Genomic DNA, 23,445 nt, shown 5'->3' on the forward strand with positions numbered 1-23,445 from the left:
AAATGCAGGATCCAATCAGTGCTCATACACAACCTCCAAATATCTGCTTGCACTTGTGTCCACAGGAACACTGGAAGAGGCAGATCCCTACTTTAGTGTTGCCAAACTTCAAATAGACTGGCTCTTACATTTGCATCTTCAATGGCAGATGCTCCCATTGGGCTTTTCTCTGGCCTTCATCACACATCTTTCTTGAGAGAAAAATAATCTCTCTCTCTTTCCTTGTGCTGCACTGCTCTGTGTGCAGGTCTTCTCCTGCCCTTGGGGTGAGGACTTCTTCCCTGCTGCAAATGAAAGAGGAACAGTGAGATATTTCCTGATGCTGAAGAGTAAAGGTCTGGTCACAAAGCTGGACACAAATAGCCTTGGCATGCAGTATTAAAGAAAAAGATGTGCATGTGGCTCATCTACCCCCCCCCAGATGAGAAGCAAAAAGAAGGGGAGACCTGACAGGCCCAGTTCTTCTCTTGGACTTGGGAAACCTGGTTTTCCAGTAAGATGTGGGCTTGTATTTCCAACCCACGCTCAGTCCTGGGGGATTAAGTGGGGAGGTTCTTCCACAGTGTGGCAATGAAAGGTGCGACTCCTGATTAAAGGAGGAACTTCTGGGATTTAAGTTCCATCACTGCCTCAAATGATTAGATAATCTTTAGAAGTTCCTTCCAGCCCCTACAATTCTGTGATTCAAAATAGTGCCTCACTGAGAGGTTCCTTCACAGAGTCTTTTCTCTGACCTGTGATGCATTCTTAAACAAAGTAGCTGTAATCCAGGCCCCTCAATATCATGACTGAAAGCAGAAGTCTTCTTCAGCAAAACTTTCCACTCGTGTCAAAGGAAGACTGTCTGAGAACTTTGGTACCACACCTTGGAATTAAAACCTGAAATGGAGATGTTTCATTCTTCACTGAATATTGCCTAACAACTAAATTTGAGCCTCCAGAAAGTACATTTATTCAGGAGGATGCATAAGGAAGGCAAAAAAAACCCACACAAACCAACCAACCAACCCTTGCATATGCAACCAGTGATTACATTCACTTCCTTCTCTTCCTTCTGTACTTACAGAGCACTTTCTTTCCTTACCCATCCCCAAGAAAAGCAGCCCAGTCAGCAGATGTAAGTCTGACACGTGCTTGATGTGTCACAGGATCCAGATCTTCATCTGTCCCCATTCTAAAAGGCAGATCCACCCAAAAAGCAAAATCCAAGGACCAGTCCCTGCGTTTACTTGGTACCTCCAGTGTGGATGCGCTCAAGCATGATAGGAAGTCAGCTGGTTTTACTTCTACCTCATGCACAGACTGGGAACTGAGCACCAGCACTGGCTTCCTTCTGTCCCTCTGAATCAGGTGGTGTTTAGCCCACCAGAGGCTTTCAGAGATCACCCATGCATGCTGTGGGGTACCAGGGCTGGCAGGGCCTGGAGGGCAGGGAAGGATGCTGTGAAGGACAAGCTCTCCCTGCCCTGCTGACTCGATAGGGCTGATGGGAGAAAGCAGCATTTAAATATCTATCATTTCCAAGCAGCTGCTATACCTGGTGTTACGTACAGCCAGTCTTTTAGCACAATGATACCCTCAAGCTGTGGTTGGACATAGTCATGGGAGTCCAGGCCTTGTTGGTTTCCAACCCCTCCTAATGTTCCAAGTTCTCACAGGCCTCTGGCTGATGTGTCTGCTCCACTCAGGGGATGTCACAGCTGGCTACTCTCCCACTTGGGAAAGAGTGGCACTGTTCAGTGCCCAAGGGCTGTGGATATCTGCTCCTTTTACGCCCTGTAGTTCTGGAACCCTCAGCTGGATGCAATTGCCCTGCAAAAAGAACCAAAGAGATAGGATCCATTCAGCAGTGCTCTGTATGTTCTTCCCAGCAAGGATCTTCCTTAACAGCAAAGAAAGCAGCTCAATTTTCAGGTAAAGAACCTGGTGCATTACAGCCTCACTTACCTCTGTCAATTATCAACCCCTTCTGTTAAACCCTCTACCCAGAATTAGTGTCTGAATGCAGAGACACAAAGGCTGAGGCTTCCCTCCCAAGCTCACACTGCAGACAGTGGATGAAAACAGAGGTGCTTTTTGGGTACAGTTCACTTGCCTTGCTTAGGACTAGGCAAGATGAAGCCTACTTTTCTTTCCAGTGACTGATGGAAACTAGGATGACTAGCTTAGCTGCACACCTCTGCACTTGGCTGGATGAACCTTGCTTCCCCAAGAATCTCTCCCATTAACTATATGTAAAGACAAAGCTGGCAAGCAGGGGGACAGGGTGCAAACATGTAGCCCAGTATGGGAACAATGGCTAAGCAGAGAGAGAGGGTATTTATGAGCCCCCACCACTCGCAGAGAGTCAGAGAAGTCACAGAGAAGTTTAATCAAGCACATCCTGAGGTGAGCACTACTTTTGGTCTCTTTGGTCACTTCTGAGTTCTTCGAGAAGCTGCTCTGTGCTCAAGGAAATGAGTGCGTGATAGTGATGGGATGTGGCTGTTAACAGGAAGAAATACTGATGAAACAGAACACACAGACCAACTGCAGGGAGGGTGCACACAGCACCGACCTCTTTAGGGACTGGAGCAGACTGTGAACATCAGATCTTCATACACAATGATGAGAAACCAGCCTGACTGCTGGCAAAGTGATTAAAGAGCTGTTTTGACAGCAGTGTCCGCACAGCAGATTGATCTCCGGTCCCTAAAATTCTCTGCTTTGCTGCACTGTTCACCGTAAGGCACACAAAGAAAACTTACAGTGCCATCATCATTCGGACCTTCTTTAATCACATTAAACTTTCTGTTGTCCTTTGGGTGGTTGCTAATACCAGCACTGTATAACCAGGTGCCTTAATTGCTGAGAACATTGTAATCCACCTTGAGAACAAACAAAGAAAACAGTAAGATGGGCTGGGCTGGCCCTTGGTGAAACTTCTCCCCACATCCACCCCTGCCTAAGTGGAGAAGTCCTTGCATGGGAAGCAGGGTGGCTGAAACCCAACATCAGCTTTCCAGTTGTAGGGCAATCCAAACCTATCTTGGGAGGGGTGTAGCAGCGATAGCAAACAGGGCGTGAGATCCCTGTGCATTCCTAGGAGAGGTGACTGCAGTGAGAAGGAACAGAGCTGGCAGCAGGAAGTTTGCAGGCACATCACGAAACAGGTTCAGTGCTGTTCTCTCTCTTCACTGCAACAACAAAGCCTCAAAACAATGTTTCCAAAATCTCAGCCACCCCTCAAAACAGGGAGCTTGCCACCCTCAGATGGCAGAAGGCTTTTCCATCAGGCAGATGGCATTTCCTTAGGGCCTGACCCCACAAATTAAATCATAGCTGAGATGTTCTCTGTTCAGGGCACCAGCAGCATCTGGCCTTTTCCTTGGCTTCAGTGAGTGGTAGAGAGCTTGCTTCAGTGTCCCTGCCTGGTGTGGGTGACAAACCCTCTGTGGGCATTTAGTGAAAGAACCAAATATGGAAAATGCATTGGCTTCCTTTTTATTTGGCAAGTGAACTCAGTTTAAGTTCTGTGATAGTCTCCACCATTCTCTATCTGTTCTCCTCCATCAAACCAATGCCTTCCTTACGCTAGCCTGGAGATCCCAGCAGGTTAAAGAAACAACTCTCCAATGACATATGAACGTAACACAAACTGAAAGGAAGAGACAGAAGGACACAAGGATCAGTCTGTGCTTCCCAAATAGACTGCCAAATTCTGCTTCCAGCAAGGCTGCTAATGTTCATGCCTGTATGAATAAAGGTAAGGTACCCAGGGAGCATCTTTACAGTGCGAGATCTTCCAGATCTCCTTCATGTGAAGAACAGGACCTACAATCTCCCGTGACCCCTTGAATCTGACTACAAATCCCCCATTCAAGGAAGGCAAGGCTGCCTGCCTGTCAGAGCAATGCCTTGATTGCTGATTCCCAGCTCTCAATCACTGTTAGCTTTGAGCAAGTGGCTTGCCTTGACAGTGCTCAGGCTGGCCTCACTACAGCATGAAGTCACCTCTGGAACCACAGCTGATAGATGCCATCAAAAGCCAAGCATTATGAACCACTCAGAATGGCCCTAGTGACTCACTCTACACATCTGGCACACACACATATATGTTTGTGCATGTGTGTGTGCACCTCAGCAGTGCTGCACCTTTCTTCTGGACAGCCAACGTGTGTCACACACACAAGGCACTCAAGCTGGAGGAGCTGGATTATCAATACTGACATGCAGCACCTGCTGGGCAATTCCTTGCTATGGAGCACAGGGCATGCAAGGCATCTGAATCTGCACAATAAATGTTCTAAAGTAAACATTCCCCACCATGGATTTCAGCTAGCATATGAAGAACAGTGCTGCTGATCTTCTGAAAATCTCTTGTGTCACGTGCTGGGTTTTGTTGCTGTTACTTGGAAAACCATTCCTGCACAGACCTACCAGCCCTGCTTTCTAAAGGATGCTGGATGAGTGCTGATCACGCTGTGTTACTGTATGAGCCCACCACTGCTCACAGCATGGGTGTGTGTCACAGCAAGGGTAACAACACCCCAGGTCTCTGCTGCCAAAGCCATTTCAGAGCCTCCCTCCAAGAAGCTCAAAAAAGTTACATTAATAACAACGGCTCATTTAATTGCATATAGGATGGCTTTCTTTGTAGCTCCAGTCACTCCAGTGAGTGAAAAGTTTCCTGAATACCAGTGGCTTCTTGTATCCAACAGACAAAATCTTCCAATGTAAAGCTTGTAATAGTATTGTGTCTTCTTCAATCTGCACTCCTCAGTCCGGTGAGGAAGATTTGCAGATTCACCTCCTCAGCCCATTTTCACAACTCAGTTTGGTGCTGATGGTATCTCCATCACATCAGCAGAGATTATGGCAGTCAAGAAAAGGAACCCAGCACTGCACTCCCATCCATGCCTCTGAACTGGGCACTGTCAGCCTGCGTACACCTTCCTGGAAAGAAGCTTTTGGGGCCAAGACCAAGGGAGCAGCCCAGCTATTAAGTGAGGCTGTGGCTGATGATTGGCATAGTGCAAACTGGTGCTGCAGCTGGCAAGGAGGGCTGTGACTCACCAGAACACAGGAAGATGCCTCCAGCCTGGGTGGAGCAGCCTGGAAGCTGAGCCAGCTTTTGTCCATGCTAGCCTGTTCTTGATTAGATGACTTCCCCAATCCAGAGTAATCCATGAAAAGACGTGCCAACGCTGGCTTCAGTGGCCAGAACACATTTTTTATGTTTTATTTCTGGGTTCTGCTCCTTACCAGCCTCTGAGTGAGCAAATTGGAGCATAATTAACAGAATTTATGTTTGAAAGTTGTCTCAATTATGACAGATCTTTAAAAAAAAAAAAAAAAAAAAAAAAAAAAAAAAAAAAAAAAAAAGAAAAAACTTATAGGAGAAGGTTTAGAATTATTATTATTAGTGCAAACTTCCCAGCTAAATTTTTGTTGTTGGCAGCTTCACTGTGGCAAAACTCCCTTTGGTTACACGAGCATGGGAGGTACATGTAACACAAGCACTCTACCCATGCACTTATATTAACCTGAAAAATCACTGATGATAGTCTGTGCCCTTGTCAGGCAGAGCTATCATCCCATCCATCCCTCAGGGCAGAGAGCAGAAACAACTCCAGGCACACAGCAGGTTCAATCCCACCACAGGTACTCAAACCTCTCAGCTCTCACCCTCCAGTCCAGACCCAGATGAGAAAGACCTAACATTCAGACCACAGGACTAAGAACAAAATATGGTTGAGAGGTGACTAACAGCTGAGAAGGATGAATTGGACAAATCTGAGGGTTTGTGCCCGGAAAGCAAAGATTTTTGTGTGTTGGTAAGGAAAAGATTTATCGTGGCTGTGTGTGAAGGACAGAGGGCATCTAAAAGTGTTGTATGCTTAGATGTGGGCAGGTAAATCACATGGAGAACAGCTTAGCCAACACAGATGCTAGCTGCAGGGTTTCCTGACCATATGGAGTAGGTATCTGTTGCTATGCTGAGAGTTCAGGCCCCGTTTCATGTGTAGACACCCACATTTCACTGAATCCCACTCTGGTTCCTATGCAGTGTGCAGCAGAAAGAATATCCAGTCTTGGGATTCACTCTGCTGGTTCTGTTCCTGCTCTGTCCCAGACTTTCTAGTGAACTTGGGCAAGCCCTGATGCCTGGATTCTCTTATTTCCCCCACTGCAAGACTGTCCCTTTTCTCACCAAATACAGAGATCCATACAAAGCTCTTAATGAGAAGATCCTTCTGCCATACTTCAGGGGCACACATCAAAAGCAATCCCACCGTAACAGTTCAAACACAGCCCTAAAACACAAGGCCAGTCAGGTACAGTGCCTGATTTAGGGATTTGTTACCACAGCACTCATCAACACCATAAGGTATATTTACAAAGAGCATTTTCACATAGCTTTCCCATCATCCCATTTCTTGCCCTGAGCCTACCTAGCTTGCACATAGATGACTACTATGAGAGCAAACTTTGCACGAATCACTTGCAGAGCTTTTCTTACCTCTAGTGCAAGGGCAGTATTTCAGGAAGCCTCTTTCTGATCCCTCCTTCCTGGGACATAATTCTGCACAGAGCAGGGCGAGGACCTGATTCAGCTTCACGCTTCTGTAGGAGCCATTATGTCAGCACATTCCTGGGAGCAGCAAATTCTGCAAGGGACTTCCAGGCACCTTTCAAAAGTCGTCTAACTCATGAGATCATCATGAGATCAAGTGCTGGTTCTGCAGAGACTGCAGCAACAGAGGCAAAAGAGACTGTTTTACGTAACATAATATAAAAGTGACTTTTATATAGAAGCCCTTCTCATACAATGATGGCACCTTAGCTGCAGAGACCTGCTTCATCTATGTGGTAAATGGGAAATACTCTGCTCAGCCGGTGTTTCTGCTTACAAGATCTTTCTCAAAATCCTGACTGCAAAAGAGGACACTGCCCAGTATGCTAAAAAAATTCATGTTGAGATTCTATGAGATCCTCAGTGCAGCCAGCAAGTCCTGTGCTTCTCTGTGCAATTGATTCTAGTGCCTGGGACCTCGACAGCTTATTTACAGTTATTTATCACTTTAAAATACTTAGATCACCATGATACCCCACCTGCAGGCAGCAGAAAAAACAAGCGTGTTGTCCTCTCTCGAAACCTCCTTTCCTCTTAATTCATTTTGAAGAAGGAAAAAAAGACGATTGTACACATAAACAGCATAAAGAGGTCAATATTCATAGAACAGTTCAGGTCAGAAGGGACCTTTAAGATCATCCAGTTCCAATCCCCTGCTAGAGGCAGGGACACCTCCCTCTAGACCAGGCTGCTCACAGCCCCATCCAGCCTGGCCTTGAATTCTTCTGAGAGGGGACATCCACAGACTCATTGGGAACCTGTTCAGCGTCTCACCACCCTCACAGTAAAGAATTTCTTCCTAATATCTAGTCTAAATCTAAAAGTATTAAAAGCATTTCCCCTTGTCCTGTAACATTATTGTATATCTAATTTGAATTGTAATTGAAAGTAAGTATTTTGGTGAGAATTACTGGCCATTTTCTGCCTGTTCTCCACAAACCAGCATGCTGTTTGACATGTTGCAAGTGTAATAAACAGGTATGAAAACACAGTTCCACATTTACACAGTCTGCTTTGGATCTCTTTCTAAAGGCTAGCACTAAGCCAGGCTCTAACATGAAGCTGCTTCTCCGTAATGGCTCCTTGCTGAAGTCACAGAATCGTAGAATGGCCTGGGTTGAAAAGGAGCACAGTGCTCATCCACTTCCAACCCCCTGCTGTGTGCAGGGTCACCAACCAGCAGACCAGGCTGCCCAGAGCCACATCTAGCCTGGCCTTGAATGCCTGCAGGGATGGGGCATCCACAGCCTCCTTGGGCAGCCTGTTCCAGTGCATCACCACCCTCTGGGGGAAAAACTTCCTCCTATTAGCCAACCTAAACCTCCCCTGTCTCACTTTAAAACCATTCTCCCTTGTCCCATCATTATCCACGTGAGTGACCTCGCAGGGTTTTGGCCACATTGCCACAGTGCCAGCTACCTACCCAGCACATCCTCAGTACCCAGTTCACTACCATCATTGTGACCTATCCCATCCCAAACTCTGTCCCCCCACACTGCTACACAAGGGGATTCCTAGATCAGTTCTTTACCTATGCCAAAGCTCCAGTTCACTGTGTCTGGATGCACGAGCAAGCTGAAGGCCAACCCAGAGGCAGCTTCACAGACCTCAGCTGTCCCCCAGCAGTGCAGAATCCTTCAGTACAGCCTGCAGACAAGCGAGCAGAGTAGAGGAGTGAAAAAGAGCAAAGGTCACAAGGCTAATATGCAATCTCTTCCCCTTTTCTATGGTGCTGTGGTCATGGCCAGATAGCTGAGCAAGTGCAGGCCATTTGCAGGACCGCAGCCAGAGGTCCTTCTGACGCCGTTGTTGGTGTGAGCTGCAATGGCAGCTGAGCCGTGTGGGTGAAGCCACGCTCATATCAGTGGCATGAGAAACCTTCCAGCTTTTATTTGCAAATCATTCTCCTTCCTTCTCATCTAGCCCACTGTAACAGTACAGAGCGGGCTGGTGCTGATTTCCAGAGATGATCCTTACAAATTATGATTCAGTTTCCCCTTAATAATAACGACAACTAACATTAACAACCTTTACTTATAAAGTGCCCAAAGCCTCTGGATGTCAGAGGCAGACAGATCAGCCTGCAGTGCACCCCAGAGGAACCAGACAGCAAGCACAGAAAAAACAAATATTAAGAAGAAAAGTAAACAGATCACTCCCTTCTACGTGTGAGATAGCAGTTTCCTTTCCAGAGGAAATGAGCTGCAGTGATCACGCAGGGTCATACCACAACATGCTCAGATTTGCTGCTCTCTCTTTTCTGTACTTCTGTACTTCTGTACTTAGCTGAAGATGTATCAAGGTGAAAGGCAGTGGAGCACCAGCCTGAAAGCAGAAGGAAAATGTCTTGACTGCAGTGCAGGACTGACAGCATGATGTATCCACAGAGGGAGACGAAGGGCAGTTGCGCCACCCCCCAAACAGCTTAAGTTGAATATAGTCAATGAATATTAAGATGCTACCACTACAAAATAAAAAAGAGAGTTTGGCAATGCAGATTACGATAACAAAAAGAGAACAGATAGAAAGCTTACCCCTATCCTGGGCTCACTTACAAAACTCCAGCAGAGCAGATCTCCAAAAGAGATCCTTCCCCACTGGTAGCCAGCTCTTAAATAGGCCTTCCAGCAGCACAGCTGAATTGCCTTCACCTGTGCTCCTCTGGCTGATCATGGCTCACATCAGGTGATCAATCAGAGGTTCAGGCCGTGACTCAGCAGTTGTACAAGTTGTATAACATTTTTGCAATTGTGCATGAAAATGAGAGTGAAAATTCTCCCCTTCAGTGTATGACTGTTACAGGAGTCCCAAAGCTACAGAGACAAATCATTTTAGAGAAGTTTGACTACTTTTGCCTGACGGACTGAGTTAGACAAGCCTTAGTGCAGCAATGACAAACCCAGAAATCAATCTCAAATGTGAACCTCAGCATTATCTGCCATAGCTGTTCCACAATGCTCTTTCTATTATAAACCTATTTATCATATGCCCAGGGCTCTCATTTGAGGAACCACAGCAGGCAAGTGCTGAAAATCCCAGAGAGGGCAGTAAAACTTGGACTCAACCCCTGTGCTACCATTTCAACTCAGTGGGCTCCTTCCATTAGTTCCTAATCGGTGCTGTGCAAGAGCTTGTAGACTTCAGCTGCACAGTGAAAGAAAAACTCAGAAAAGCAGAGTGCACACTGCCATAGAGAAAGGAACTTCTCTGCAGCCAAGATCCACCAGGTGGAGCCATCCACACAACCACTGGAGCACAAGGCTGGCTGCCAATAAGAAAACCTGACCTGGAGTAGCCCTGGAAAATTCTTTCACATTGCAATTGTGCCGGGAAAACGGTCCACGTGTTCTCGGCATTAGGCTGAGCTGGGTTCTGCTGCTGCAGCTGCAACCTTTGCTTTACTCTGCCCCTTCCAGCATAAGAGACTAAGATCTCTATTTAGAAGGCATCGTGTTTGGGTAGTGACAAGACATGGGGGAATGGTTTTAAACTAAGGAGGTTTAGGTTAGATATTAGGAGGAAGTTTTTCACACCGAGGGTGGTGAGGCACTGGCACAGGCTGCCCAAGGAGGCTGTGGATGCCCCATCCCTGTAGGCATTCAAGGCCAGGCTGGATGTGGCTCTGGGCAGCCTGGTCTGCTGGTGGGCAACACTGCACATAGCAGGGGGTTGGAACTAGATGGACACTGTGGTCCTTTTCAACACAGACCATTCTGTGATTCTATGTTTATGCAAATATGAGGGTTTTTTGCAGTAGGAGTAATCAGATTGAGGGAATCACACCTAGGCCCCTATCCATACTAAATGACTGTTCAGCAGACATCAATAATAACATTGCTATGGGATAGTTGCAGAAAAAGAGCTTCAAGGCTCACAGCAAAAGATTTTTACCATGGTGCAAATTTGGTTGAGTTGTCTGCTCCTGTGAGTCCACTCCAGATCTCCTTGTAAGATGCAAACAGAAGAACAGAAGATATCAATACTTCACACGCAACCTTCTAATATGTTTTCTTTCATACTGGATTCAGTGTAATCTGGCAGGGCTGGGCTCCTTCCCATGGCTGACTGCATGGATGACAGAGATACCAATCTCTGCCTCTGTGCACAGGAATTAATTAGGCCAGCTACTTTCATTAGCACTCCAGAAGCATGTCACAAACTATGCCGCGCCCCCCCCCCCCCCCCCCCCACTTCAACCTGTAGCACTGTTCTTTCTGTAACCACTGTGAAAGTAACTGAGCTGCTGCCCATACCCACCTGACTGTGGATCAGTAATCCATTGACAAGCAACAGTTGTGGCCAGGTTGGCCTTTCGCCTTGTCCATGGAGCTGCTGGTTTGAGTGTGACTCAACATTCAGCTGCAGGAATCCTGATCACTGTCAGCTGTCAGCCAGCCACATTTACAGCAGGGTACAAATCTTTCTTCTCTGTGCTCCATTGACAACACAGAGGACATCCTAGAGAAGGCTGATCTCTTCCTGATCCCCTTCACAGTGCAAGTTAGAAGTGCTAGTGGGCTGGTTTAGATCACTGAGATGCAGGAATAGCATCTGTAGCACAGCTGGAAGAATTCTGTAGTAGCCTTGTTGGTGAGTGCATTGGATACACACATTGCTCACACAGCCTTTTGTCTGTTTGCTGATTTCTGTTGAAAATTAAGGCAGTTTCTAAACCATGAAGAGGTTCAAAGACAGGATGCACAGCTGAAGTACAGTCAGCATCAGCTTCACTCACCAAAGTGAGGGAGCAAGAAGTAGCTGTAATTATTTGACCATAACATCTTACTGTTTGCAGCTGTGGGCAGCAGCTTGGTTCAGTTGTTCCTCACCCCAGCTGCATTTGCAGCTTGTCAGGCTACTTTTCAGTCCTCCAAAATGGAGGAATTTAATTGCTGCTGATATGGAAAGGGAGAGTAAAAAGGGCAAATCAAAAAAATGGTCTAAATTCCCTAATGCTGATGGGAAACAAAACAAAACAAAAACCACTTAAGAGGGACAGCCACTAAACTAGATTCCTAAGTGTTTGGTTTACGTTTCCAGTTCCTGGAGGACTTCTTTTGGATTTAGTTTGTTTCACTGTAAAGTTGAAATAATGCTCTCTTTTTTTTTTTTTTTGTAAAGTGCTACACAGGAGCTGAGGAAATATTATTAGGAAGTGAAATTGCAGCCTCACCCACTTGCACAGCTGTATGTACAAGGGGGAGCATGCAGGCAAGGAAATCTGTGAGTTACCATGTCCCCAGATCAATGCTGCTATCTCACTAAAGCCCAGGAAGGCTGTTTGTGGATCAGTCCCAGGATCTGCCACAGAAGACACCGCCAGCTTGTTATTAAGGAAAATTAGCCCGTAGAAAAGCTACTCAAAAGCTTAAAATTGAGGGATGTTCTGCAGTAGTGATGTTTGCTTTGTCGAAATCAAAGATTTTGCCCAAATATTCCTTTGAAAAAAAGGGGCCACACCAGACATATTCAAAATTGGCAATAAAGAGGATGTTTCCTTCCCAGATGCAGGGCTTGCCAACTCAGCTGCACCACACAGGGAATGTATCTTCCCTTCCTGTATGAAAGAACAGGGGCTCAGTGAGTGAGACTCCTGAAGGGCAACCACTGCCGAGGGAATCCTGCATCTTTTGATTCTCAGTAGGAGACATCTCTGAGTAGGATTTCATGGCAGCTGCTTCCAAATTAATTAATTCTTACCCTTCTGTCCCAAATCCTCCATTGTAGGGATACATCCTTCTTCCACCCTCAGCCAGAGGCTTCAGCAGATCTGCTCTCTGCAGTGCTGGCTGGACCTTCACCTCAGATTCCACTGCTTTTCATAAATTGGTGTAGACATCAGACTGATGTCACGCACAGAACTGGATGGAGTCCACACGTTGTCACAGGCACCTGCATTTAACCAGATGGGGTAATGGAGCAATCCAGCACAAGACCAGTGCCACAAGGCTATGGGCAATGCAGGCAGACCTTCACCCATCAGTGGTGCTAATGCTAGAGTATGGGGGAGGTGGATGCAAGGAAAAGTCAGTCTGAAGAGCCACATCAATAACCAGATGCATTGGAATGGTTTTCACAACCTCAGGGATGCATACAAAGCTGATAAATAAGCCCCAGTTCTTCCAGCAAATAGAAGAAGATTCAAAAAATATAGCTCAAGGAAAGAAGCTCTTTTGTCATTTTTCATCCTGAGTGCAGTGAAGCTGTGGCAGTCTTTGATGTGAGACCTTACAGATACCATAAGATTGCATGGATTGCACGGTGACTGGAGAAATATTTGTAAAATAAATCCATTCAGCATTATAAGAATATGAAGACTGAATTACTATCTCAGAAGTCTTTGAACTTGGATTCTTGGAAGCTGGGAGAGTATTCTGGAAAGTGTCTTGCCTGACTTTCTCTGGGCCGCTGTCAGGATAAAGGCAATGGAGTTAGATGAGGCATTTCGTCTGAGTCTCTGTGGTTGTTCTTACACCAAGGTTCAGTGCTGGATGGAAGAAGGCATAGACTCATAGAATGGTTGAAAAGGACCTTAAAGATCATCTAGTTCCAATCCCTGCTATGGGCTAATTGCCCCCCACCAGCTCAGCCTGCTCAAGGTTGGAGGTCTTGAGCATCTCCATGGATGGGGCACCCACAGCTCTGTGGGCAGCCTGTTCCAGGGCTTCACACTCCTCTCAATGAAAAATTTTCCCCTATGTAATCTAAATTTCTCCTCTTTTTGTTTAAAGCCATTCCCCCTTGTCCTACCACTATTAGACTGTGTAAAAAGCCAGTCTCTCTCCTGTTTAGAAGCTCCCTTTATGTACTGGAAGGCCACAATAAGGTCTCCCCAAATCCTTCTCTTCTCCAAGCTAACCAAGCCCAGCTCCCTCCACCTGTCTTCACAGCAGAGGTCCTCCAACTCTCTGAGCATCTTTGTGGTCTCCCCTGAACCCCCTCCAGCATCTCTACATCCCTCTTGTGCTTGGGCCCCAGGCCTGGACACAGTGCTGCAGAGGGGATGTCACAAAGGCAGCGTGATGTGTAGGTGATCAAGGTTAGGCTTAAAATCAGGGAGTGCAGGTCTGAGTGAGTCCTGCCTTTGATGTTTTCAGAGTCTGAATGTGCATTTGTTCTGGATGCAGAGCCCTCCACTTAGCAGCTTCAAACCACTTTCTGCAAATAGGCTAGTGACGTGCCAGCCCTGCCAGCAACCAGGGACCGGAGTTCTGTTTCATTCCTCAACCTCCTGATGGGCAACCTACTAGATGTGGCTGCTCTTTGCTCACTGCTGCCCTTTCCCACACACAGTGCAATATGCCTCCTGGCAGCTTGCTCCCTGTTCCCCAAGGGGCCAGGAGAGGGCTGGCCACAGACAAGAGAGGCTCTGAACGTACAGGACCCGCATCACCGTTTGGCTGTGGAAGAAACCTTGCTATTTTTATCTTCTAGCAATGTCACTCAATTATTTTCCTCGCCTCTTCGTGGAAAGCCACAACACCAACGCAGCTCAATGAAGTAATTACATCATGCACCCTGTCTTCCAGCTTCCCCTTCTTCACAACCGGGGTGCTGCAAACACAGAAGTTTGGCCTGAATTAGGTTTGATTTTACTGTTATGTGTCTATATAGGAGCCCTGAGTCTTGGCCTACAGGCAGCCATACACTTGTTCTCTATGGAGCAGCCTGTGGAGGTGGGCAGGATTTGACCAGCCCACTGAGGCAGAATTTGTGTTGCTTAATTTCTGCCACCCCGGAAGCCTTAGAAAGCCAGGCTGTTACCTAGAAGTCAGTCTGTCAGATCTGTTCAGCCTCACACAGACAGGCTGAGATTCCAGAACTGACTCTCTTTCCATCTTTCACAGGCAGTGGTGGTTTGTAGGCAGACCCCGCATCACTTTCATGTGGGATCGTTCAGAGGAATTCTTGCCCTGTGTTAGTAACAGAGTCAACAAAACTTCTTTCCTACCTTATAGCCCCACAGACTGCCCAGCTGTGTACTCAGGATGACAGACCAAAAGAGTGTCTGTGGTAGAAGGTTGGCCTGAGGTGAGTGCAGAGCCCTGCAAGAAGCCTGATACGTGTCTGCTTCTTTCCCTGTCACACACACACACAAACTACTGTGTAATCTAACTGAAGTTTGTGCTGGGAAGTGTAAACCGTGATTAAAATCTTTCTTGAAAGTTCCAAGATTAATGATTCTATGATTCCCAACACTGATGGCAACAACCAAAGTGAAAAGGCTTGCCTCATCCTATAGTTTCCATCATTTGATGTTGGATACCAGTGCTCACACGTCTCTCACTCAGTCTGGATTACTCACTGAACTGTCCCTTGGGGTCTTTTTTGCATTCAAGTGCTCATATAATAAGAGGAAACCTAAAAAGAAATACCCCGCTTGGCTCCCTGGAGGAGGTCTGCATCCATATCCTCCCCTTATCTAAGCCCTTCAGGGGTGGGAAGAGGATGGAGAAGGGGCTAACATGACGAAGGGAGATCCAGGTTTACAAGAACAAATTGCTTCATTACATATCTGAATTGCTGGATGAGAGCTTCAAGTGAAGCCATTGTGGCTCTTAAATGCTCACTGGATTGTGATACCCCAACCCCACGCAGTCCTGGGGAGTCCTGCTGTTATTTCTACCTCCTCCAGGCCTGCAGGTCCCTTGCATGCAATATACATTCACTGGCTGTGGGAAATGATGCTGATTTCCCATGTGACCCACATGACACATAATCTCCTGATCCTCTTTCTATGCAACAAGAGCTCCTTTTCCTGGCTCAGCAGACTGCAGCCCTCTATAAGAACTGGTGACTCATCGCCGAGGCCTCTTGTTTGGTGAAAGAAAAGTCGAGCCAAAACTTTGGCTTGTACCCAAGGAAAACACTTGTCAGCTCACAGTGCATATGCTACAGAGGTAACCGTCTCCCCTCATTATATCAGAAACGAAGGGATTTTATGAACCCAGTTTACCAGCCTTCCCTGTTTGCCTTCATTTGGACAAGGACAAGCAGTGCAGTTGGCTACGCTTCTGTTTGCAGTCAGGTTTACCCCACAGTATCGTGGCTGACATTAAGCTAGGCCAAGTCTGGCAATAATGACATCTTCTTGTAGCTTACTCATGGCTGTCAGACAGCCACCCACCTGCACTGCAGCTTAGAAGGTCTCATTTAGTGTGCATGCGAGAAAAGGGGTTGAAAAGGGCTGATTTCCCATTGGCAAAGAAGGCTGCTTTCCACTCACCAGAAACCACTGCAGTGGGAATAAATAGAAGGGAGAAGATCTGAAACCCATGAGATGCCAAAGGGGAAACAAAAGTGGGTTTAACATCAGTGAGTCTCTGCCAGCTTTCTGTACCTACAAAGGATCCGGGGTGTACAACATTGCAGTAATTCACTCTGCATGAGCAGCAAGAGTACCTGCACATTCTGTACGTATGGAGCTGCATTGTACAACCCCAGGCAGCAAGACTGGAAGGAAAAGCAGAGACATCAGGGACAAACAGTTCACTCAGAGCCCAAACCCAGACCTTCTTACTCCCTATACTGTACCACTTCTGTCCAAGCACTGCAGATCACTTTTATTTCCTTTGCACATTCAAATCAGTGCTGATTGCTTTCAGTCTGGAGCTTACCCTTATAATAAAGGCTTATGCTTTTTACTCACAAAATTGCTCCCTCGTTATTCTGCGTGTTCATCTTCTCAGCCCCTGCTTCTGTGAGACCTTATGAAGTCATGCTCTGAAAATGTGTGTAACGGAGGCGTTTAGGAAAAGCAGCAGTAAGGAGCACTTTGTTCCCAAATTAGAAACCAGGAGGCCTGGCATTGTGAGCTGTGGGCTCTGGAGTCTCCTTGTCTGGATTTTCCATTCAGATGAACACAGTCAATGAGAACAAAAGCTTTATTTTTTTTTCCACTGACACCTGTCTCTTTACTCCAAGATGATGTTCCAGCTTTCCATTCTCCCTTTGAGCAGCCCAGAACCTTTGCCAACAGACTGTTGCAATATCACTGCTCTTCATGCCAGTATGGAGAACAGGCTTTTCACAGTCATTTTGGTTCTTTTCATTATCTTCCAAGAAACAGTTTCCTTCCTGGAGCCTTGAAGTTGTCAGTTAATTTAGGGGATGTGGGAGGAGATCTGTGAACTTTGATGCAGATCTGCAGGGGATTTGCAATAAAAGAATTGCATAGCCAGGGCCTGTCCAGAGCTACAGGGAACCTAGGGAGCTGGCCAGCCAATAGCCAGCTATTGCTTCTTGCAGCGTGAACAGGCATGCAATCCCTTTGTTTCTCAGACAGCCTTGTGGGATACCAGGTCTTGGACAGCCCTCAACTCCAGGTCTATAATCATTTAGCTGTACTCTTCCCCTTGTTGCTTTGAGTATCCTTTCTCATTTATTAAAGCAGTTTATCAACTCTTGTTTATTCTGGAGGTGAGTGTTATGGGCAGAAATGTCTGTTGTACCATCTGGGATAACAGAGCTGTAGAATTACACCTCATCATTGCTGCAGTGAGGTCTCCGTTTATGGATTATGCAAAACAAATGTCAGAAAGCCAGTCAGTTTTGTGACAGAGGAGCTGGAGATGAGCCAAGCTTCCTCCTCTCCTCTCCTCTCCTCTCCTCTCCTCTCCTCTCCTCTCCTCTCCTCTCCTCTCCTCTCCTCTCCTCTCCTCTCCTCTCCTCTCCTCTCCTCTCCTCTCCTCTCCTCTCCTCTCCTCTCCTCTCCTCTCCTCTCCTCTCCTCTCCTCTCCTCTCCTCTCCTCTCCTCTCCTCTCCTCTCCTCTCCTCTCCTCTCCTCTCCTCTCCTCTCCTCTCCTCTCCTCTCCTCTCCTCTCCTCTCCTCTCCTCTCCTCTCCTCTCCTCTCCTCTCCTCTCCTCTCCTCTCCTCTCCTCTCCTCTCCTCTCCCCTCCCCTCCCCTCCCCTCCCCTCCCCTCCCCTCCCCTCCCCTCCCCTCCCCTCCCCTCCCCTCCCCTCCCCTCCCTTCTCCCCTCCCTTCTCCCCTCCCCTCCCCTCCCCTCCCCTCCCCTCCCCTCCCCTCCTCCCCTTCCTCCTCTTCTCCTCTCCCCCCTCTCCTCCCCTCTCACCTCTCTTCCCCTCTCTCCTCCCCTCCCTCCCCTCCCCTTCCCTCTCTCCTCCCTTCCCTCCCTTCCCCTCTCCTTCCATCCCCTCCTCCCCTCCCCTCCCTCCTCTCCTCCCCTCTCCCCTCTCTTCCTCTCTCCTCCCCTCCCTCCCCCCCCCTCCCCTCCTCCCCTCCCTCTCCTCTCTCCCCCCTCTCCTCTCCTCTCCCCTCCCTTCCCCCCTCTCCTCCCCTCCCTTTTCTCCCTCCCCTCTCCCCTCCCCCCTCCCCTACCCTCCTCTCCTCTCATCTCCTCTCCTCCCCTCCCTCCCCTCCCCTCCCCTTTAGTATTTATAAGCATCTTCCACAACATCTGGATGCATATTGGCTCTGAGATCTATAACGTATTTTTTTTTCATGAACTTCCCCTTAACAATGTTTTTCTCACGTACTTCAAAATGCCCCAAACTGAAATTCTTGAATGGGCCTGAATAATGTTTTAAAATGACATTGGTTTGGAATAAAAATAATGCAGTAATTTATACATATTAAATATTTAAAACTTTCTGTTGTTGCTCACACACATTTGTGATATATTAGCTGTCTTTATAAACCAATTATATATGATATCATTATAAATAAAAGATATACTAATTTGGGGTTTCTCTGTCAGTAGCTGATGGTACTAAAATCTCATTTGCTTAAGGATTAAATATTTTCCCTCCAGGCTTGCCAGCATTTTTAAACCTTCCTGATACCTGCCAGGAGAAAAGGAAAAGGAAAAGGAAAAGGAAAAGGAAAAGGAAAAGGAAAAGGAAAAGGAAAAGGAAAAGGAAAAGGAAAAGGAAAAGCCTCAGTTTAAAACACTGGATTGCTCTGAACTGTTGTGGTGATATCATGGTAAATAGTCAAATCTTAATTTTACACACATGGGTCCAAATGACTCCTCACTACAGAAAGCTGAATGGATGCAATGTGGGACTGCATCCTATCGGAGGCCAATCATTTTACACATTTCAGAGCCATTTGATATGCATTCAAACCTCACCTGCATGTTGTCCATTCATGCACTTCTGTTAGGGCTGCTTCCAATAATCCAAATGTCTGTGCAAATGCAAGCATTCCTTTTGGACAAACAAAAATTACTTTCTGCTGCCAAAGCAATGCTACCTTTGTCCACCTTCAGCTGTGGAATTTATCCCTTTCTCCTCTGCTACACAAACTTGAAATCAACAACTTCTAAATTTTACTTGGAGCAATTGAACCAAGGTTTAGAAAGAAGTGCGATTCATTGCTAAGTAAAGTTTGTTTAAAAGACAGAAATGATTCCACTTATGATGATGTTTCATTTGACAATTTTTCAACACACAAATTACAATTATGGCCAAATTTATCACTTTATGTTTTGGTGGTCCAAAGATTTACAGCCGTAGCTTTAAATCCACTGATGTGCAGGTTTAAGGGTCAGCTGTTTGCATGGAACAGTGCTACATTTCAGAAGAGTAAGAGCCCAGTCGATACACGTAACATAATTACAATTCATTTTATGCTATGTAGTATGAAATACTGTTCTTGTTGCATGTCACATTATTGTTTGGTTTGGTTTTGCTCAAAACAAAAATGCTTCTGGCATTGAAACAAGTTTATTTTTCTTCTGATTTTTCTTCCTATTAGACAAGAATCACAGCCCTTCATCCTCATGACTAATGGCAGATACACTGAAAAGGAAGAACAACAGATAGATACAAAAACTGAAAAGGCTAACAAAATTGTGTAAGGAAACACGAATCATGCTTCATTGCACATTAAAATGAGCTCATTTAAATGACAAATGGTATATTCTCAGCATACTCCAACAGAGCATAAATTGGGGATGAAGTATCTGTGTTCTGACCCACCAAAACAAATCACAGTCCTTCCTCATTACGTGACCAAAAGTACTCTCTGATGCAACCAAAACACAACATCTATCACCCACAGTCCACAGTATAGGCAATGGGATCATCTCATCATACATGCAAAGTCTCATTCTGTGACAGGGATAATTGCCATTTTGGTCATATGAAACACATGTGCTGGTATATACAAAGAAAAACATCCAGGTGTGCAGTCCTCTTGTCCACCAGAATAAGTTTGCTTGCCTCAGAAAATGATCTCCCTATATCAGTCTTTCTCAATTCAGGAATACTTGAGAGCTTGTTAATTCCTACCCTTAAATCCTGGTGACCTCAGAGGGTTTTTGTGCAACTCAGAAGATCACATAGAGCCCTAGAATAGAGATGGCATAGCCAGAAAGAACATGCACAGTGACACAAACATTATAAACCTCCGCAACTGCCGCTCATGCTAATGGGGATACTCGAATCAGTGCAAGAACAGAACAGTGAACTGTTTGAAGACATTGCTTAGAATTGCTCAGGCAGTATATGAATACAGTCAGATATTAGAAAGGCACAAGGTACCACAAAACATTTTTGCAAATAGTACAATTAAAGCACCATTATATTTACTCAAAGAAAAGTAGCAGTATTATTAAGCCTTTGGAACAATTTATTTTTATGATTTGAAATCTTTGGATGCATTCTTTTCTACTGTACACTAATTTCTTTGTGATTATCCATCCAGTGCTGTCATGTGCAATTGACAGTATAAAGACATCACAGGTCAGCAACAGTATTTTTCATTAGATTAAACAAATAAAGAAATAAATAAAACACCCAACAAACCACCAAACTTTAATTAATTAATATATTTATTTATTTGCAGAGACTCAGTTATGCTATTGCTTAAATGCACAGAGTATACAACATCCAAAGCAGAGTATTTTTTTATTTTCCCATACCTTCTGGACAGACTGATTTTGTTTGCTTATCATCTCTATCTTTTTTAAATGTCGCAATGATTAAAAACCTGATGTAAATCAAAAAGCTCTTCCATGCCTGAAACGCAATGCTTTTCTTATGAACCTCAGCAGGAGGATTTACTTATCATCATTTTGACAGCTGAGACAGTGTATGTGAAACAGGTGATCCTAGCTCACAAAGCAGGTGCTCTCATGACATCCTGCAGGGCAGGAGAGGAAGGATTTAAGAGTTACATAGCAGAAATTAGCACTAAGCATTTCAGGTGCTTCAAAACAGCTAAGTTTTTTGGCAAATTAAGGGAAGATGTTTTCTTTCAAATGGATTAATTCAAAGAAGTAATTTGTACACTTGTCACTATATGTGGGTATCAAAAATTCCAGTACAGCTGTAGTGGAAATATTAAGAAGCATCAGTGGAGTTGCATGAGAACCTGGAGGCTATTGCTGCACCGTATTTAAACAATCTATCTTAACTGTACTAACCCAAGCCAGTGGTTTTTTAAAAGAAGTTTTTTACAATAAGAGTGGTGAGGCAGTGGCACAGACTGCCCAAAGAGGTGGTGGATCCCCCATCACTGCAGACAGGTCAGGCTGGAAGGAGCTCTGAGCACCTGATGGAGCTGTAGGTGTCCCTGTTCACTGCAGGGCAGTTGGTCCAGATGATCTTAGCGGTCCATTCCAACTCAAATGATTCTGAAATTCTGTGAAATAAGACACATCCTATAACTAGAAAGGCCAGAATGAGAGTGTTGATTAAAATATATAATCCAATATATACTACTTCTGTGGAATATAATTACATGAAGGAAAATTCATTTTAGTGTATCTGAGGAACTATATCCCACACTTTTGTTTCTCTGTTTCACTTTGGTTACTACATGCTGAGTTGCCAACACCCACAGAAAGCACATCAAGAATTAGGTACTGATTGTCCTGTGATGGTCCAGTTATTTACTCAAGGAAAACCATACACTTCTTTGTCTATAAACTTCAAAAGTCTTTCGACACATCTCTGCACATCTCTACAAGGAGAATGTCCCAGTTTCAGCAAAAAAAGTGTTAGTAGCACACTGAGGTTCAGTTCACAGAATCATAGAATCACCAAGGTTGGAAAAGACCTACAAGATCATCCAGTCCAACCATCCAACTATCACCAATAGTTCTCATTAATAGTTCTCATTAACCATGTCCCTCAACACAAAATCCAAACGTTCCTTGAACACCTCCAGGGGGGTTGGACTCGATGATCTCTGGAGGTCCCTTCCAACCCCGACAATTCTGTGATTTTGGGTGATTCTGTGAACCTCCACATTTAATACCAGACCAGGCTGCTCAGGGCCCCATCCAACCTGGCCTTGAACACCTCCAGGGACGGGGCATCCACAGCCTCTCTGGAAGAAAGTGGCTTATTATTCCACATTTATGCACACTTAGTAGATAAGATGAAATACTTAATAAGTACCAAAATTGTAACTTTTGTATTATAGACTATTCTGTTTTGCCAAGAGGCCCTCAGCAAAAGAACAACTTAAGGGGCCTCTGACATGAGGTCCCTCTTTTGGATTAGGAGGAATGCAAGTAATGCTCCCCTACCTTTTTCCTTCAAACTTACCTCTATCCCAGGACAGCAGGCGTCCAGGAATAATGGCCCAGTGCTGAATGAGCAAATGTGAGAAGTTAATTCAAGGAAGGACTGGATGTTGTGTTGAGGGACATGGTTTAGTGGGAGCTATTGGTAATAGGTGAACGGTTGGACTGGATGATCTTTTAGGTCTTTTCCAACCTTGGGATTCTATGATTCTATGATTCTAATTAGCAATATACCCTTAGCTAGGGTCGATAACTCCATCCCCTCCCTGGGCAGCCCATTCCGGTGCTGACCACTCTTTCAGAGAAGTAGTATTTCCTAACATCCAGCCTAAATCTCCCCTGGCACAGCTTGAAGCCATTCCCTCTAGTTCTATCACCAGTTACATGACAGAAGAGGTTGACTCCCAGCTCATTACAACCTCCCTTCAGGCAGTTATAGAGAGCAGTAAGGTCTCCCCTGAGCCTCCTCTTCTCCAGGCTGAACATTCCCAGCTCCTTCAGCCGCTCCTCGTAAGGCCTGTGCTCCAGACCCCTCACCAGCTTTGCTGCCAGGTCATCAATCAAGATATTGAAGGCCCAGCACCGACCCCTAGGGAACACCACTGGTGACCGGTCGCCAGCTGGATTTAGCTCCATTCACCACCTCTCTCTGGGCCCGCTCCTCCAGCCAGTTCCTTACCCAGCCAAGAGCGTACCTGTCCAAGCCACGTGCTGCCAGCTCTGCAGAACAACTGCTGCTGAGTCGTAAGACCGCTCCCGGTACCGGGCCGGGCCGCTGAGCGGAGCGGAGCGCAGCCGCCGCCATGACGGGCAGCAGCGGGGTCGGGGCGGGGCCGGGCCTGAGCGGGGGCTTTTCCGTACCGCGTGACGTCAGGCGAACACCATAATGCTACGGGCAGGGCTGTCGTTGTGCGGTAGCTGTGTGAGCTGTGGTGTGGCGGCAGCGGCGGCATCGGCGCATCGGCGGCATGTGTTTGGTGCTGTGTTTTCGTCGGTGGACGGTGAGTAATTGCTTTATAACTATGCGTGCAGTTACTATAACGTTTTGGTGTCTATTTTCCTCTTCTGTCTTGGTAGTTGGCTGTTTTGTTACAGCGCACAAATAGTATTTTGCTTTCAGTTTTTCCCCTAATCCCACCCTGGGGGGACTGAGTAAATGACTGTGATGCTGAGCAGCTGCAGGGCTGCTCTGCAGCGTGAAGCCCAGTGGGACCCAGCCCAGAATCATGGAGTCCTTAGAGTTGGAAGGGACCTTTAGGGGCTATCTAGTCCAGCTCCCCTGCAATGAACGGGGACATCTGCAGCTCAGTCACATTGCTCAGAGCATGGTC

At 46.1% G+C, this 23,445-nt stretch overlaps 1 protein-coding gene across 1 annotated transcript; it reads right to left on the reverse strand.

Annotated features, from left to right (window-relative positions):
• Positions 1-179: 179 nt before the first annotated feature.
• On the reverse strand, positions 180-22,919 carry LOC306948512 (cryptochrome DASH-like; the record flags this gene model as incomplete). Its single annotated transcript, XM_079538151.1, is given in 9 exon segments — positions 180-284; positions 1,657-1,704; positions 1,708-1,812; positions 2,748-2,823; positions 10,508-10,598; positions 12,317-12,360; positions 12,362-12,435; positions 12,439-12,459; positions 22,878-22,919. Coding segments are annotated over 9 exon segments (606 nt in total).
• Positions 22,920-23,445: the final 526 nt, after the last annotated feature.

The sequence above is a fragment of the Tetrao urogallus genome (assembly GCF_951394365.1).
Source record: "Tetrao urogallus genome assembly, chromosome: 7".
NCBI lineage: Eukaryota > Metazoa > Chordata > Aves > Galliformes > Phasianidae > Tetrao > Tetrao urogallus.